This window comes from Eumetopias jubatus, unplaced genomic scaffold (genome assembly GCF_037043125.1).
Source record: "Eumetopias jubatus isolate StellerSeaLion01/CBP00866 unplaced genomic scaffold, mEumJub1_p1.0 scaffold_12, whole genome shotgun sequence".
Classification (NCBI taxonomy): Eukaryota; Metazoa; Chordata; class Mammalia; order Carnivora; family Otariidae; genus Eumetopias; species Eumetopias jubatus.
The window spans coordinates 64,698,925-64,718,337 of NW_028274818.1; the positions used below are offsets into that span (position 1 = coordinate 64,698,925).

The 19,413-nt window shown below is 47.5% G+C and overlaps 1 protein-coding gene across 2 annotated transcripts in view; it reads right to left on the reverse strand.

Moving 5' to 3' along the window:
* SMYD3 (SET and MYND domain containing 3) overlaps window positions 1-19,413 on the reverse strand; it is a 708,338-nt gene that overhangs the window by 96,697 nt on the left and 592,228 nt on the right. For both annotated transcript variants that reach the window (XM_028111942.2, XM_088017182.1), the window contains exons 9-10: window positions 6,667-6,754; window positions 1,649-1,823 (exon numbers count right to left, since the gene is read on the reverse strand). In XM_028111942.2, the coding sequence (XP_027967743.1) occupies window positions 1,649-1,823; window positions 6,667-6,754 (263 nt within the window). The remainder of the gene's footprint in view (window positions 1-1,648; window positions 1,824-6,666; window positions 6,755-19,413) is intronic.

Sequence of the window (19,413 nt, forward strand, 5' to 3'; positions counted from 1 at the left end):
CGTGGCCTCACAAGAAAGGCCTCCCTGTTTGACTCAAGTCAGTTAATTAAGGGGTAAATTAGTCCTTCAGAGAAGCAATGGTAGGTGTGGGGAGAGGATTCAAAATTGTGTGCAGAAGCAGCACCATCGAGGTGGGGGACCAGTGTCGAGTGTCTGTGCTCAGAGCAGCCCGGAGGGCAGCCTGGGGGTGGGGGATGGGGGCTGGGACAGCCGCCCGGAGCAGGTGCAGGTCCAGCACTAGCCAGAGTGTGGGGCAAGGGGCTTCGGGGGCACCTGCAGAAAGGAAGGTCTGCCCAGCCTGCGTCTCCCGGCCTCAGTCCATCCGCTCAGCCCGTGGTTTGGCTTCCCGAGACCCAGCCCTGGGGTTCAGAGAGGCGACACCAACGGTCCCAACCCGCCTCTCATTGCAACACCTAGGCTCAGAGAACGAAGCCTTATCTCTTTGTGCTCGGTTCATATTTTCTGAAAACCCACAAGATTCATCATCCCAAGCAGACATTTGACGCTCATGGGAAAGTCTACAGTCTCAGCCCTGAAGGCAATCGCCTGCAAGTTTGATGCGAGCTGACTCACAGTCTGGATTCCAGAGTTGTTCGACCGCAAGCAGGGGAAGGAGCCACCTTCAGAAGCTCTGAAAACACCCTCGGGTCACCCTGGGGCCGGGGGCTGTGGCTGGTCTGTGCACCCTTGCTGCCCACCCTCCTTCGCTTAGAGCCCCTCCCCTGCCTGTTGCCCCCCATGGGGGAGGCTGGGAGCTGGACTGTCCCTCTGTTTGGCCCCTCAGGGCGGACATTGTGTTTGCCTGGCCTTCAGTGCCACCCAGAATGGCACCCCCACTCTCAGGGACCTCCCCCGCCCCCTGCCCCTCAGGCTTCAGGGCGCCTTCCCAACGGTGAGGGACCTTGTCCTGTGCTCGAGATGGTTGCTCCCACCTCAGCTGACGGTATGAATGACGCCACACCCTTCCCCCCCCGGACTGATCTGCCTCTACTTCCAAACTCACGTTCTCGGCCTTCCACAAACGGGGTCCCGCACCCACCAGCACCAGACTTCAGCGCTGCCAAAGCTCCTGTGAGTTACAAAGGCATCAGGGGACACCACACCCCTGGTCTGAAAGAGCTGCGGACAGTCAAGAAACAACTAAGTAGCAACTGCTCCTTCACCTGACTCCCTGACACTTCTGAGCACCGAGGTCTCCCTGCTCTCCTGCGTGGGTCAGAAGGCGGTTATGGGGTCACTTGATTCCAGTGAAGCACCCCGGGAACCATAAAGCCCTGACAAACGTTAGAGACCACCATCAGTCAGCCAGACCGAGGGCCCCAGACAGAGTGGTGCCCCAGAGGCAAATGACACAGCCCCCACCCGGGCCGAGCCCTGGGCCCCCACGGCTGCCCCCCCGCCCCCACACTCTGCCTCTGCCCCATTGCCGCAAGCAGCATACAACACTGGAATCCCCGACTCCACAGAGACAGCATTTCATCCGTCTCCGCATCCCCACAGGGCCTGACACGCGTGACAGGAGCCTCAGGAACAACAAACAAAATGGGGACACGCAATAAAGTGGCCATCGGAGTGACTTCAGGATGTCAGTCTTCCAGCCCAGAGAAGACACTGCAGCCTTGACTCTGGCCCTCTCCCGGGGACTCACCTGTACGGCTCCATGGTCCGGATCCCGTAGAACAAGGCCTCCTCCAGCAGACCGAGGTTGATGCACGCATCCATAGCACAGTCGAGCACCTTCAGCTGGTAGATGTTGATATCGGGAAGGCGTTCAGCGTTGCTGCTGATGATTGTCTGGCACATGGCCAGCACCTGTTCCCACTCTGTTATTAACCTTAGTTAAGGATTTATTGTCTTCACCAAGAAAACAAGTAAAATGAGATTCTCTACAAAGCTGAAGAGCTCCCAGGCACAGGAGGGAAGGAAGAGCCCATTATTTTACACAGATGAGCTGCCTGAAAACATACTTGAGAAACAAAAACGGTTAAGTGGCATCTCAGAGAAGCAAATTCTGTTTACATCAACAAACCATCTTCCAACCAAGCCTGTACTTTGGGGGATCGGGATTTCCAAAGAACTCTTCTTTCTTCATACTCCTATATGGATTCTTTTTAAAGCCAGCCATGAAATAATGCAGCTGTGTATTAAGCTGAACTACCGATTCGGTCAGTTCAGTTTAAATTACGTACTGTGTTAGCTTCTGTTACAAAACGGATCTAAAATGGAAGAAACTTCAGACGGATTACATTTTAAAAAAGGAGGAGCTCATTTTTTTGCCTCTATGACATCTGAACCTCGGGCACACAGGAAGCCAAGTACACGACCCACAGGCACAAACGAAGGAAGCAACTTGAAGAAATACATCTCCACTGGGTCTCATATTGAAGTTTTTTTTAATTATAAAACAAAAGGGATCCAAGCCTGTACTTAACAACAACAAAAAAGATATTCTGATTTTGAACCTCCAAAGTAAAAGATAATATTAAGAACAGGGCTCATGCACATAAACTGCAGGTTTAAAAAGGGCAGAGAGGGGCGCCTGGGTGGCAGGGCTGGTTAAGTGTCTGAGTCTGGACTTGGGCTCAGGTCATGACCTCAGGGTCATGAGATGGAGCCCCTTGACAGGCTCTGGGCTCTGCGTCCAGCATGGAGTCTGCTGGAGATTCTCTTTCTCCCTCTGCCCCATCCCCCTGCTCTGTCTCTGTCAAATAAATCTCTAAAAAAAAAAAAAAAGACAGAAGACTCAATGCCCACTTATGAGCAACTCTGATTCACTATGAGTCCATAACTTCCTCTCGAGCAGCCTTGGTGTGATCGCCCTTTTTTATTTTATTTTATTTTTTGAAGATTTCATTTATTTACTTGAGAGAGAGAGAGCACATGCGGGGGGGGAGGGGCAGAGGGGGAGGGAGAAGCAGGCTCCCTGCTGAGCAGGGAGTCCAAAATGGGACTCAATCCCAGAACCCTGAGATCATGACCTGAGCTGAAGGCAGATGCTTCACCGACTGAGCCACGCAGGCGCCCCGTGATCACCCTTTTTTAAAACTGCTAGTTTTAAAACTGCCCTCTTTGGGAGGGCAGCCAGAGGCCTGAGGACGTGCCGTAGGGAGCGTGGAGTGTGCCCTGAATGCCCACGCACCCCCCCCGCCCCCCCGCCACTAAACACCATGGAAGCACAGCTGCAGGCCAGAGTGCGGGCACCTGGGACGCACACACTTCTCTTCCTGCGCTGCTGCTGGGGTTTTAGGTGTGGGGAGGTGCAGGCCCCCCCACCCCCCCTTCAACCCGCACAGCTCCACATCCTCCTGCTTTCAGGAGCCGTACTCCACTCGAGCGAAAGGGGTTGCAGATTTCAGATGCAGCAGAAATGGCAGAGCCTTTGGCTGGAGCTAAAGCTGGATTTCAATCTGAGCTACTTCTGTCATTGGTCAAATCTGAGGCTCTGAGAATGTCGCCGGAGCGCTTAAAGCCACGTGACCTCTCACGGCGACTAGGCATAAGGAAAATGGTCCAGTGGACTGAACCCCCATCTCGCCTCCACCCCTCGCCACCACCACACAGCCCAGTCTCTTCTGCCCCACCGTGAATTGAGGGCAGGCTCCAGCGCCCCTTTATCCCGCCTCCCCACCCCCAACATCCACCCCTCCTAACCTCCCTGCAACCCGGCGGTGCTGCCTTCCAGAACGTTAGCAAACACTTGTAATAATCCAGTCAAGCCACCTGTAGGAGTGGGGACTAACGTCCTTATGAACCCTCATGGGAAATGCGTGTTTCTTTTCAGTGGGGGCCCCCTGGAAGCATAGCACCTTACCCCCAAGGCACGACTTCCTTGGTGAGATTTGCAAGCACCACAATGCACAGCCGAAGGCCTTTATTTCACATTTCTTGTATACTATCCTGTAATTTTAGGATGAGTTCTGTCTCTGAGGAGTTGACTCTGGTCTCAGGCGAGGTGCATTTACTGAAGAAAAGTGAGTCGGTGACTTCTTTTGTATTCATCTGACATGTATGGATAAAGTGTGCCGAATGGATCCCCAGAGGTTGGGGGGAGCAGTATCTCAGGCAACACACTGATTTTGTAACAGATTGCCGGTCTAACCTCTGTGGTTTTTCATTCCAGGATTAGATATTTGACGAACTGTCAGGAGGAATGACTGTCTCTTACACAACGCTAGACATTTCTGTGGAAAGACTTTGTGCCTTATTTCAACGTTGTGTTGTTTGACCTCCATGACTATTCGCCCACTCATTTAATATATGCTCCAACTCATTTGAAAGAGGTTTTAGGTGACAAGCCTTAGAAATAAAAACCAGATGTGATATTCTGCAGCCACTGATAGGAATACATCTACTTTATCCCCTGCAAGCTGGAAGGGACTGCATGCCAATTTTCCTTCACAACCCTGGCAACTGTCTGCTGGCAAACAAGGCAACCCTCTCCTATGAAACACACCAGTGAGCAAAAAAAATTGAATAATTTTAACTAAGAGGCTATTCCCCCAAGCGGATGCTGACACTGTATTTGCTCAAAAATGTAGTCCCTGGTATTTGTTTGGTGTTGCATACAAGTCATTCTGTTCCAGGGAGGAGCTGAGCGCTAGCTGGAAGCGGGATGGAGAACCTCCCCGAAGCACACAGAATGATAACCTCCTCTGTGGAAACTTCTTTCACCTCCCAGAGTTGACCACTGTGCCTCTGATGCCCCTCAAGTATGTATGTACCAAAGCAGGTGTGAGAGTTGTGAGGGCAGGGTTGTGTGCACCAGAAGGTGGGCTGCAACCAGCAGATCACTTGGCACAGAGTCCTTTTTCCGTGAAGCCTTGTCCCGCTGAGACCCGACTGTGGCTGGGTCATCCAGGACCCCAATTCCATGGGAGGGGAGCAGAGAGAACGATCCTACTTCTCTGCAGTAAGAACAGTTTTTTTGAGCCCAAGAAGGGCCCCTTCTTCCTCCCAGATCTGACTGTTTTCCCAGTATCTCCCATCCTGCCTACAGACAGGGTTGCAAACTCCATTTGGATCCTGGCTCCATTCCTCACAACTTATTTCAATTTTTCTAGATCCTTCTTAATATGCCCTACTCCCAACTGGACCCAAAACTCTGGATATGATCAGACTCACGGATCACCTTTCTCATTTCCTAGTGGCCGTTAATGCAGCCCGAGATCACAGTAGCTTTTTGAGGGGTTATATCATCCTCTTAAACTTGATTAAATTTTGCTGTGTACTGAAACCCTAAAATTGTTCCACATGTTCTGCTGGTAAGCTTGATGTCTACACACTTAAACTCTTTGACCCAAATAGAAGATTTTATATATATTCTTGTTGAATTTCACCTTTTCAGATTCAGGCATCATTCAAGCCTTCGGGGATCTTGAGCTCTGGATTCTGTCATCCCAACCTCTGCCATTCCCCTGACCTATAACCATTGGGAATCTGAGGACCCTGTGCTCTGTATCTCCATTCAAGGCACAGAGTCAAAGGCAGTCAAAGTCAAGGTGGGAACAGAGCACTCCAGAGTCACAGTGACCCCAGGGGCATCATTTTCTCAGGAGAGCCATTTAAGCATTTAGAAAGCTGTCTGACCATCTAGCATCAATTTCTTGACTGGTTTTAATTGACCCTCTTCCCGAAATCCACATACAAACTTTACCAAAGAAATCCATGTCTCTGCAGACTCACTTGCTCTTGGTGAACTCATGCAGCCTCGGGCTGATCACAGCTCCCTTTTCCATTCCTTTAGTAATCAGTTACAGATTCTTTACCAAACTTCAACAAGCAAAAAACCCACCCCGTTCAGATTTCAGAAGATACTTCTTTCACCTTTAAAAACAAGAGGAATTTGTCCATTCTACCTCTCCTATTCTGTACCATTCTTTAAAAAACATTGTAGATAGAAACTTCATTTGTAGATGTTCTTATTGTCGGGGATCTAATTTCCCCAAGGCATCCGAAGGACCTTGCACTATCTTTTTCATCTACCTTGGTCTATTTCTTTTGGCCTTGGGGTTTCCCTTTGTCACGTTTTTTGCTCAAGTGAACTCCCCTACTGGAAGCAACCTCCCTCTCAGCCTCTGTCCATTCAAATCCTGTCCTTGATTTGGACTACCACTTACCCAGTACAACATCAGTGTGGCCTCCCCAGATGACCTCCAGCATAAGCTCTCTCTCCTTACCCTGAACTTTGACCCACTCATGGTCCTTAACTATTTATGCCCAGAAAATTTACTGTGCAGCAACTCCCTCTGTCATGGTAGTCATGGTTGATTTAATATGAACTTCTAGATCTGAGAGTCAATGATACTAACTTTTTAGGATTCTAAGTTATTCCTTCCTAGAGATGTAGTTTGTGGGAGGAAAGGAATACAGAAATCTGTTACCTAGTATATAGAGAGACTACTACTTACTGTCCTATTACTGGCCATGAGTTTTGGTTACTATCTAATGGTGGTGAGGTATTCATGCTGATCCTGCCATACTCTGCCCTAGCCATAACCCAAACTGTTGGCTGGGATTTGGGATGCAGCCTATGACCATGAAACAGAATGAAACTCACTGGCTCAGACAGAGGTCAAACCATGGACTTGACTTCATTAACGCCAAACTCCAACCAATAAAGAAACAACAGTCCCAATGGTATGGCTCAATCCACAGGTAAAAGGATACTCCAATGTGCCTTCAGTTCTTCAATTTTTTTCAAGGATTCTTGAACTTCCTTCCATACTTGCTCATCGCCAGTGAGCATATCAGCATCCTGTTCAGGCCAAACAAAGACAACAGAAAGGAAGACAAATCATTCAATTAAAAAAAATGGGCAAAGGCTCTGAACAGACATTTCTTCAGAGAAGATATTCAAGTGGCTAATAAGCACATGGAAAGATGCTCAACATCATTGGCCATCAGGGAAATGCAAATCAAAACCACAGTGAGGTATCACTTCACACCCCCCAGCTTGGGTATAAGGATGTCAAAAAGACAAGAATAACAAGTGTTGGCAAGGATGTGGAGAAACTGAAACTCTCATGTATTACTGGTAGCAAGGTGAAATGTTGCAGGCACTTTGGAAAACTGTCTGGCAGTGTCTTAAAAAGTTAAACATAGAGTTACCATATCGCTAAACAATTCCACTCCTTAGATACATACCCAAGAAAAAGGAAAACACATGTTCACCCAAAAACTTGTGCATCATGGTCACAGCAGCATAATTCTAGCAACTAAGGTGGAAACAACCCAAATGTCCATCAACTGATGAATGGATAAATGAAATGTGACATAGCCATACAATGGAATATTACTGGCAGTGAAGAGCAATGAATTACTACAACACGGATGACCCCTAAAAACACCATGCTAAGTGCAAGAAGCCAGTCACAAAGGACCACATACTGTACGATTCCACTGATACGAAATGTTCAGAATAGGCAAATCCATACAGACAGGAAGTCAATCACTAATTGGCGAGGGAGGGGAAGAAGGTGCGGGAGAAGTGGATAGGACTGCTAATGAGGATGCCGTTTCTTCTCCAGGTGATGAAAGTGCTGTAAAACCCACTGTGCTCACGTTTCCACAACTCTGTGAATATACTTATATACTTTGACTGCTTTGTATCAGATGTGGATTATATCTCAATATAGCTGATATATATCAGGAAGGGGAAGAGAGGCAAGAGAAAGAATCATTTGTTTGGAGATCTACAGGTACTTGAATCAAAAATGTAGTTATCACTCAAAATGAGTCTAGGAAAGAGTAAAAGGAGTACAATTACACCCAGGTGAACTTATTTTGACTTTTTTTCAAAAGATTTGATTTATTTATTTGAGTGAGAGAGATCACAAGTGGGGGGGGAAGGGTAGAGGGAGAAGCAGACTCCCTGCTGAGCAAGGAGCCTGATGTGGGACTTGATCCTAGGACCTTGGGATCATGACCTGAGCCGAAGGCAGACGCCCAAAAGACTGAGCCACCCAGGTGCCCCTTAGTTTGATAAGAAGAAAGAAGAAAGAAGAAGAAGAAAAGAGGATACCTAACAACTGAAAAAGAAATTCAAAACAAAATTGTGAGTTATCATTTATTAAATGTCCTCTAGTTTAGGAAGCAGGTCCTCTATTTTTCCTGTGTGTCCATTTCAAGAGCTCCATAGCCACGTGTGGCTGGAACCACCATGTTGGGTAGCACAGATATAGAACAATTCTATCATCACAGAAAGTTCTATTGGACTGCTTTCAAGAGGCTAATCAAAGCGTAAGAAATTGTCATCAGACACCATTCAAAACCAGGTGTTTAATACTTATTAAATTCTCAGTGGGTTTTAGGGAGAAGAACCAACCGCAGAAGTTGTATTAAATCATGGCAGAATCATGGTAAAGGTGAGGGAGGGCAGACTTTTTCAAACTATAGAGATCTCCCTAGAGATTTTTACATGCCTCCTAGGGGATGTTTATACAATGACTCTTGTGAGAACCACTGCCAGAGTAGGCCTGATAGGAAGATACAGATCACTCAGGTGTGGCAAAGCAGAGAAAAAAAGAGGGCCACGGAGAGCCAGAGAAAAGAGATCCCAAGAACAGGGAGAGGCAGTGGGTGCGCATACGAGGAAACGCGTATGCTTGTGTGAGTATGCCTGTGTGTAGCAGGGTTTTATGGGTCTCTAAGTATACAAGTTGTGCATATAATATCACAGGGTGGTTTTTAAAAGGACAGCATAAGTGCACCCTACTTTTTTGGGGGAAATTCTAAATAAGAACCTAGCTTTCTATACATAGGAGAGGGAAATGGAAGTAAATTGCTTTTCAAAAGGTAGAGATGAATGTCCTAAATACCTGCCCTAAGTCCATATTCATCTCCTAAAGCCTCCGTTCCACCACCTCACTCCAAAGCAACTCCCTAGCACCTTCCAGATAAAGCTCACATGTTGAATCTTTTTTTTTTTTAGAGAGATTTTATCTATTTATTTATTTGACAGAGAGAGAAAGAGAGAAAATACAAGCAGGTGGAGCAGCAGGTGGAGGGAGAGGGAGAAGCAGACTCCCCGCTAAGCAGGGAGTTCAATCCCAGGACCTGAGATCATGACCTGAGCCAAAGGCAGACGCTCAAGTGACTGAGCCACCCAGGAGCTCCCCCACATATTAAATTTTGGCAATCATGGCTGCTTAGGATGAAATCTTCCTGTTTTATATTTTACTCCTGGCAGCTCAAGCCTTAGGTTCTAGGCAAAATGTCTCACTTGTTAGACTCTACAGGAGTCAGAATAATAGATCCCCAAAGATGTCCATGTCCCAGTTCCCAGAACCTATATGTATGTTTGGGTACATAGCAAAGGGGAATTAAGTTGCCGGTGGGATTAAGGCTAGCTGACCTGGGAATAAGCAGCGTGTCCTGAACTCCCCAGGTGGGCCCAGTGGAATCACAAGGGTCTTTCAGGGTGGAAGAGGGAGGCAGAAGAAGAGGTCAGTGATGTGACGTGAAGACCCAACCTCACTGTCAGCTTAGAAGGTGGAGGAAGGGACCCATAGACCAGGGGGTACAGGCAGCCTCCAGAAGCCAGCAAAGTCAAGGAAACAAATCCCCCCCGGAGACTCTACAGAGGAAGGTAGCCCTGCCAAGGACCTTCATTTTTGCCCAGTGAGACCTATCTCAGGCTTCTGACCTACAGAACTGTTAAAGGATAATAAATTTGTGTTGTTTTAAGCCACTGAGTTTGTGATCATCTGTTACAGCAGCCATAGGAAACTACTACAGTCCCTACCACACCTGCTGTTCTTCTGGCCACTGGACCTTGGCATGTGACCCTCCCTGTAGCTAAAATTAAGTCATCTGATCATTCATCTATTCCAAAAGCACTTATCGAGTACCTAGGTCATGCAATGTTCTAGGCACTGAGAATAGAGCAGTAAAGAAATCAGAGTGTTTACACTGAAGAGGTAGGAGGAGCTTGGTATGACAGAAAACACACACACATAAACTACATATTTATCAGAGGGAAAAACAAGTGAACAGGCAAGTGGGATGGGGAGTACTGGCCCCAGGGAGTTCCATCTTAGGCAGGATGATCAGGGAAAGCCTCGCTGAGAAGATAATATAGAAGATCGGAGAGAGGTCAAGGGTAGGAGATAAGAATTCCAGGAAGAGGGGACAGTGAGTGTCCCAGTGCCGAGCCAGGAGCTTGCCCGATGTTCCAGAAATAGCAAGGAGACTGGTGTGGATAGAGTTCTTCTGTTGTTGTTTGTGTACATGTTAGAGCTAAATATAGGTCCTCTTCTTTGATCCTGCCTCTCCCATATACCTAGCACAGAGAACCGTATGGAGCAAATGCCCAGTTAAACATCTGTAGGATGGATCTGGAAGATGGAAACTGACATTTCTTTGGTCATGATCTGTATGTCCCTTGTACATATTTCAATTACTCCTCACAACATCCTTGTAGGGCATCCATACCTCTAATCTACAAATGAGGCACCAGATAGCTGCCCTAATACTTAAGTAACTCTTACAAACGTCCTTCTGTCCGTAACTGCCAGAGGTAAGATTCAAATCCAAGTCCGTCTGGCTTCATGGCTCAAGCTCTTTGCACTAGCTTTATGTTTCATTTCCATTTGTTTCTCTCCTAGGCTTGCTCAAAAGGTGAGACAGGTCTGGGAAGTAGTAACTTCAAAATATCTTCAACTCACGGTTCCTATGATCTTCCTAATCCCAGCATTTGGAAAAGGGCAGTGGATCCTCCAACACGAGGGGCGCCTGGGTGGCTCAGTCGGTTAAGAGTCTGCCTTTGGCTCAGGTCATGATCCCAGGGTCCTGGGATTAAGTCCCGCATTGGGCTCCCTGCTCAGTGGAGAGCCTGCTTCTCCCCCTCCCTCTGCCTGCCGCTCCCCCTGCTTGTTCTCTCTCTCTCTCTCTGACAAATACATAAAATCTTTAAAAAAAAAAAAGATCCTCCAACATGGAACCCATCAGGGATCTGGTCCTGTTCCACCAGGCATGGTGAGACCAGGGCCCAAGACAGAACAATTTCATAGGGGAATTACACTCACAACTAAACCCCCACAAGAATCTGACTGGCTGTTCTTTGGGTTGGGCCTAAGAAGTCACTACTTAACAGAGGAGCAGGCAAGCTTTGAAACTGCCTCCAAACTTCAAAAATAATAGCTCCTGAGAGCACTCTACATTGGAGCAAGACAAAATACATTCACTAACAGTTAACCATCAACTCCCTGGGGCACCTAGGTGGCTCAGTTGGTTAGGCATCTGCTTTTGGCTCAGGTCATGATCCCAGGGTCTTGGGATCGAGCCCCACACTGGGCTCCCTGCTCAGCCAGGAGCCTGCTTCTCTCTCTGCCCCTCCCCACTGCTTGTGCTCACGCTCTCTCTCTCTGTCTGAAATAAATAAGTAAAATCTTTAAAAAAAAAAAAAAAACACACACAACAAACCATCAACTCCCTGGAGTGTCTCACTATGATGAGAGGTAGTATTCACTACACCCTTAGGTTCCCGACTCACCTTGCTCCCATCGACTATCTTGTTCCATTCTGCGACTTCTCCTGAGACTGTCTCCACATTAGGGTCTGTCTCCCCTCTCCCCACACTAGGAAGGGGCACATCCAATTGTGTGTGTATGTATTTATATATGTATGTATTCCTATATATATATAGGACACATGTACATAAACAGAGAAATGACGTAGGGAAGCATAATTTAAATCTTCTACTTTTTTCAATTTGTAAATGTAAAAGTTTATTGGTGTTTCTTTTCTACAGCCCTTGAGATATAAAAGTAGTAAATTTATATCCTTATTTCATTATTTCTTATCCAAACATATCAAAGAGACTTGCTATCATTCAGGACAAAGTGATTTAGGGGAAAAAATTCCTTTTTGAATTTCAGCTTTACTGTGAGAAGGGGGTTTGAGTGGGTAAGCCCTGAAATTTGTTTCCAACAGGTGGAAATATTCATTTTACGCACATCTATATTTTTTCTTTTTTTAAATCAGATGCGCTATTGTTGAGTTTTCTACAAATGAAGAAAATGGTTCTGACCGCAGGCAGAGGGATTCCTGAGGAAGTTCACTCTGCTGGGAAATGATGGCAGATAAGTAAGGACACGTCGGTTCCAGCACCAGTAGCACCTCTGCCCTGCCCAGCTGAATGTCCCGGGCAAGCCCTCCTCTTCCTGGCCCTCAGCTCCCTCACCCGTACAGGAAGTTGGTCTGGACGCCCAGCACCATTCCTCCCACTTGACTGCTCCAGGGGCAGAAGAAATGGAGAGCCACATGAGCTCTACCTCTGGTGAGCGCTCTCTTGCACAGCTCCAGAAAAGTCTGTCAAGAGCTTGGCTTCATTTTAGGCAGTAAAACCACGGCCACAGTTCATCTGAGGCTGACCTATACCCACTGCTCTCAGGATTTGGTAAGAATGGGTCTCCTGAGTCTCTCCCTTCTCTGGCTTCTCAAGCTCCTCCCCTCACCGCCTCCCCTGCCCCAGGGGCCGGGTGCAAACTGCTCCCCAAGAGTCAGTTCTCTCGATACTTGCTTCCTTCTTCTTCACCCCCATTCTGTCCTCTCAGAGCCCACCCCAAGTCTGGCACACCCCAGGCTCTATCTTACTCCCCCTACACCTACTCTTCCAACTGGTATTCTTCCCCTTGGATTCTGGGAGGACCCGGACTGCAGGTTCTGCTCTTCCCTTGGGTCACCGCTTCTATTCACTTCTTTGGTCTTCTTCCCATTTGTCCCTTTAGGACTGGCCTCAAAAGTCCTCCCTCAGGAAATCATGTCTAATTCTGCCCTCTGAGTTAACCCAGCCATCCTGAGCCACCACGGCTACTCTGCATACCTCTCTTAGCACCAAGCTGCCCTTAATGGTCAGCTTTCCTGTGTCCCCAGCAGCCTCAGAATTTCTGGAGGGACCGTGACCCGACTGTATCTGTCTTCCCCATGCCAGCATGATCAGTTATCCGGTATGAGTCTGATAACCAGCGAAAGATGAGAGAGGAGTGATCTATGATCTACAGGTAACAGTATTACAAGAATAAAACACCTTGACTCCACCATAACAGGAAAGAGAATCTCAACCAAGGAAACAGAAGGTTGTGTGTTTCACACCATGCTTGTATCTCAACTTGTTTCTAATATTTCTACATCATGATTATGTGGGAAAGGGCAATGTTTCCACTGTAGCTGCCTGAATTGGCCGAATGCCCAGGTATGGGTCTAGAAAATGAATGTGAACTCTCCCCAGCACAAGAAATCCCACACTAGCTCAGGACCCCCGCTCCCCGACAACAGCATCACAGCAATTTGGGGGTGCCCTGTGTTGACTCTCCTGGCTTCCGCCTCTAACATCATCCTGAGCCTCCTGTTGCTCCCTTGGCCCAGAGGTCCCTGTCCCCATCTGACCCCAAGTGGACCAGTGAGGCCATTTAAGTTCCCTCAGACACAGCTGCTACATCAATACCCTAGCGCCATTCTCTTAGCAGTAAAAAAAAAAAAAAAAAAAAGAGGTGCCAGATGATAGGAGATAATCTCACCATGACATCAAAGGGTGCCACTCAACACAATTCCATTGAACCGGCCAAGCGCTTCCTCTGGGTTTCAGAGTAAGAAGCATACCTGACAGGTGCCAGTGGTGGATGAGAAATTTGAGTTTCTTAACAGGATACGGTTGGGATCCAGCAAGGTTGTCTCCCCTTGGGAAAGACCACAGGGCTCTATAAGGCTCCAACATCAGATGCAGCCATCCAGATCTACTTTGTCTCCAAGACACAAACAGATGTGTTCACTCGGCTCACAAGCGCTGGATGCTGAAACTCTCACACTGAGCTAATTTCAGATGGTTCGCATTAAAAGGAAAAGGAGAAAGGCAATCTGCTTTCCAGGACTTCCTGTTATCCAATCCTCCTGCAAGGTCTAATTAGATTGGATGGGAGGGAGAGGAGAATAGGATGGGAAATAAAATTACTGGACACTTACAAACTTTTCCAGTAATTCAATAACTCTAGAGTCTCAAAAGAAGGAGAGGTTTTTCTGTGTTTTGTTTTTAAGGCAGAATGAGGTTCAAATACAGTGTCTGCACTTAGGAGAGAGATTTAAACTCATGCAGGGAACAAATATTTGCAGGGCCCTGACTGAGATATTCTGGTTCGTGGAGAATGTACTGGGACTAACAGATTAATATACAACATCATTCAAAACCTTTATGATTCACAGGAAACATCTCTCTGGAACCAATTTCCACCTCCTTTGGCAAAAACAACTGAAAGCAATTCAGATTTAACTTGAAGGGAAAAGTGGCTCTTTCATAAAGTGGAAAAACAGCAGTTAAAAATAGAGCGTTCTCTATTTTTTCTCTAAAAGAGCGTCCACTCTTCTCTCAAGCACAAACCAGTCCATGGGCATTACGGATTGGGGAAGAAGGTAAAGGAAGGAATGTTCACCACTTGAAGCACGCTCAACTTGCTGAATGTTCTAGTTAGCAATTAACAAGCAACTGTACACAATAATTAGAACTCAGTGAGAGGAACATTGGCTTTAGAGTCATAAAATGTAGATCTGAGTCCCTGCTCCAGAGCTATGTGACCTTGGCAAGACAGTTATCCTTCCTGAAGCTAAGCTTCTTCAGTGGTAGTAATTCTTTGAGTAGATGCTTCTTCTAACCCTTCCTTTTGCACCCTCTAGAAGCACCAGTATAATGAATGGCGCGGTACGTAGTCTGAGCTTTCAATTCCCACCCTAGTGGGCAGGAGTCCCTGGGGGTCTGACCGGAGTTTGCTTTGCTTGGTGGGAGGGAGAAGAACAGTCTTATTCTTTGTTTGTTTGTTTGTTTGTTTGTTTAAGAGAGAGAGAAAGAGCGTATGAGCAGGGGGAGGGGCAGAGGGAGAGGGAGAGAGAGAAGCAACCTCCCCGCTGAGTGCAGAGCTGGACACGGGGCTCGATCCCAAGACCCCGAGATCAAGACCTGAACCGAAATCAAGAGTTGGATGCTCAAATGACTGAGCCACCCAGGCACCTCAAGAACAGTCTTATTCTAACAGAGGATACGTAATCAAGAACCAACTCCACCATGCCCCCACAGCTCTGCATATCCTGTTCCCTCTCCCTGGAAGCTTCTTGCTCAACTGAGTCATCCACACAAGCACCCCCCCACCCCATCTACCAAGAAACGGACCGAATCGCCTCTGACTTCAACAGGCTCAATCCTCTGTGCACTTTCCACTGAGTTCCATGATGATTACGGCAATGGGAATAAGCTGATGCAGGTGCCAAGAAGGCCATCCAGGTACTGTTAGCAGTCCCCAGATGAAATAAAATCATCTTATGAAGGTTATTTTCTTCATCAACTTCATAAAATGGCAAGATCTCAGGGCCTACAAGCAGGATGCAGCAGGGTTCTAAACCCTATGTTCTCACTAGCGCCTGGAACTCCAGCCTCCTGCCCCTCACACCCTTCCCCTGCGCTGAGCCCAAGGCAAATGTCCTCTCATCAGGGTGGCCAGCCTTCTCCAACTAGCTGCTCCCACCACTGTCTTGGATCCAGCCAAGAAGCATTTGGGCAATGCGGGGCACTAACCCAGCCCAAATAAATGCCCATGTCAAGGGGGACTCACGGAGCACCCTGAGCCTCTTGCAGCAGTGTTCCACTGAACCCCCATTTCGCTTTCTGTTCCCAGGTAGCAGTTAGCATTGCCCAGGGCCCATTTAACATGGTTTCCCGGATAGAAACAGGACTCAATTGCAACTACAGATTTCCACAAGACCACATATTGAACCAACCTCAGGTTCAAGGTTAAATCTCCAGGTATACAGAATTGCCAGAAGGGGAATGTCGCCTTCGGCGCTTCTAGGAAAGTGACAACAGCCTTGTGAGTGTGAGGTTAGAACATCTAGAACCACTAACGGCCTTTTCTAGCTATCACGTCAACAACTCTCCCTCTGTTCTCAGAGAAATCAGCTCCTTTGCTTATAAAATCAGGTCAATTTAGGGGAAATAAAAACCAGTCAGCATTTGCACACTTGGGGCAATGTGAGAGCCTACCCGGGTCAGGGGTGCTTGCTGAAAATCTGCCTTTAGTGCAACCCTTTGTGGAAAACTAGCATGACGGGCTGAATACAAACGCAGCTAAACATGACACAAAGACACTCAGGAAGGAGACACTTTCTTGTACCCTCCTCATACCCGGAAAGATGTGTTCCTGAGAGTACAGAATGGGGGCTTATGTGAAGCAGGAGGCTCCTGGCTCAGCTTGCAAAAGCACATTCAAGCAAATTCTTTTCCCGTTTGTACAGAGATGATCAAATGGACGGCTGTGTGGCTGTAAACCCGCAAACTCCTAGCAGGGGCCCGCAAGCCTCGTGTAAACACCACACAAGGTGGGAGGTTTGAGGCTGGGGGTTAAAAAGGCCAAGATTTCACAGGAAAAATTACTCTAATAGCAACAGTCATTAAAATAAAATATACCCCAAATTTCAGGGCAGGTTTTTTCTTTTTAAGATTTTATTTAAAATTCTCTCAAATGAATAAATTTGAGAGAGAGAGAGAATGAGCACAAGCGGGGTGGGGGGAAGGCAGTAGGAGAGAGAATCTCAAGCAGACCCTGTAGCCAAGTGCTAGAGCCCAACATGGGGCTCGATCCCAGGACCTCGAGATCATGACTGGAGCTGAAACCAAGAGTCAGATGCTCAACTGACTCTGCCCCCAGGCGCCCCTGGACAGGTTGTTTTTTTTTTTTTTAAGATTTTATTTATTTATTTGACAGAGAGAGAGACAGCGAGAGAGGGAACACAAGTAGGGGGAGAGTCAGAGGGAGAAGCAGGCTTCCCGCTGAGCAGGGAGACCGATGCGGGGCTCAATCCCAAGACCCTGGGACCATGACCTGAGCCGAAGGCAGACGTTTAACACCTGAGCCACCCACACTCTGGGCAAGTTTTGTTTTAATGGAGACACAAGTCATGGCTCTCATGGCCTCCAATCTGCCACACCTCCATCTCTTGTATCTCCTCATTCGGGGACAGCTGCAAACAGGAAAATGCTTCCCGCTGCGGGAGAACAGTAGGTGTAAGGGGCAATGTTCTGATAGTGAAGGTTAGCATAACCTAGACATGGTTTCTCCAGAGACATTTAAAAGTAGGATAAACAACAGCATGATCTGGGCTCAGTGCTCCTGGCATATGCGAGCGTGTGACCGTCAGCACTGGGAAAATGGAAATTAGGAGGCTGGAGCCCCCCAATCCTGGCTCTGCCACCGGCTGCTGGGAGACCCGAGACTAACAACGCCTCCCGGCTCAGCCTCCCCAGGTGAGCACCTGATGAAGGTTACCATGGAGATGGAAACTAATCATTCCACTCCATTAGTCACCTACGTATACAGGGTCTGTTGTGTGTGAGGAGAGACCTGAAATTCAGAAGCAGAGAGACTCTGGAATTTGTGTTTGTGCAACAAATGGCAAATACCTTCATTCCATATCTTTCTTCCTTCCATTTTAAGCCGAGTTTTCTCAGGGGGGAAGGGCACCGGTCAGAGCCCTGAGAGTACGCAGAGGACCGAACAAAGACGGCACCTCGCCCCGGAGTGCTCTCTGCCAAGCCGAGACTCTGACCATGATTACTGAATTCACACATTCCCTCCACCATTTGTATGTATAATGATTATAGTGGGCAACATTCCAGACTCACACGAGAACATGGTATTTGCTTATCTGCTAAAGCGAGCATATCAGATTATTTAATCTGTGGTCCAAAACCCAAGGAAAAGTTTAGTTGGGGTCCACACAAACCATTTTAGATAACAAGTCCTGAACAGAGGTCTAGACATGCTTTTTTTGGAGGTAGTACTAAGGGTAACCAAAGGAAAGTGTTTAATGTGACATCAGAATCTGTCCCTTCACATCAGTTAATGTGATTTCCAGTTGCCCCCTCCCCACCTTCCTCAGAGCTGGCTTGCACAAACTCGTCAGTTCATACTATTGCCTTGTAAAGAAACTGAAATCCTCAGACCATGCACCAAACAAAAAGTTCAAAAAGGAATCTGTTTTCTCAGTCATATTCATTAGTGTCTCCGTGGAGAAAAGCCAGTGCACTTCCAATTATTCAAAATAATTCTGCAGTCCGTGATTTAGTCTTTGCAGAGTTCTGCTCCTGGAAGCTCGGGGGTGGAGCATTGGGGAGGGCAATCATTCAGGGGCTGAGGGCCTAGCAGGGGAAGCTCTCCTTCTAAGGTCTGGGGGTGGGGGGAGGAGAAAGGAGATGACCAGATTCCATGGTTCAGCTCTTTTTTGCCCCACTTTATACCCATCAGAGACCCCCGCACAAAATTACCAGGACTCAAATGCTCTTTCCTGGCAACTCTGCCTCCTATGGAAATGCAGGGCTGGCTGAGTGCACGGCGAGCTTTCACCCTGGCGCCTCCCCAACAGAAAGCACATGTTTGCGTTTTATATTCCAGGAAACTCCAATCTGGCCCCTCGCCAGGGGACCTCTTTATAATGTCAAAGATAAAAGCACTGGCCATGTTTGGCACCCTGCCCTCACTTCCATTCTCTCGTAACCATCTCTTAAACCAAGCATGCATTACTGTTCACAGAGCCTTCCAGACAAAGGTCTGGTGGAGCTTCATAAACATTACCAGATGACGATCCAAGGTGTCCCCACTGCCCAGGAAGAGAAAGAGGTGCGGGTGGGGGGGTGATTTCGCAGAGGTCATGCTGGAAATCACAGGGAGACTGGGAAATAGATGCTCGAGTATACACCCCAAAGACCCCTGCTCCTGAGGAGCTGCTCACTGAGCCGCCCGACTCACGGGCATCGTTCGTGAGGTCCTGGCAGGCCAACAGCCGCAATCTCAGATCTGCCCCAAATAGTATAGGTAGAGATATAATCTGGGCATTGATGTCTGACAAGGTCCTTATCCAGTTTCAATGTCCAAACTGGCATTTTGGTATACGAGGTGGCATAATTCTCTCTTCTTACACACCTTGCCCCAGGGAATGCCATGATGCTAGCCACGGAGGGTTTATGAAATCATTGGCTCTTAATTAGGTTTTATTTTCGAGTCATACTTTATAGGCCAATTTCCTGTAACATTTCTTTTTCTTTTTAAGATTTTATTTATTTGAGAGAGAGAAGAGAGCGAGACACAGCACATGAGTGGGGTGGGGGAGCAGTGGAGGGAGGGGGAGAGGCAGACTCCCCACTCCCCGACATGGGGCTGGATCCCAGGACCCCGGGATCATGAGCTCAGCTGAAGGCAGATGCTTAGCCTACTGAGCCACCCAGGTGCCCCTTCCTTTAACATTTCTGCTTTACAATCTGTTTAACTTTCTAGATTCTGTGAGAGTAGGATTCTAATATTAATAAATGCTTATCATCAATCAGAATAGGCAAGGATTTCTTTTCTGGAAGTAAACAAATATGAAAATCTCTCCTGCTCC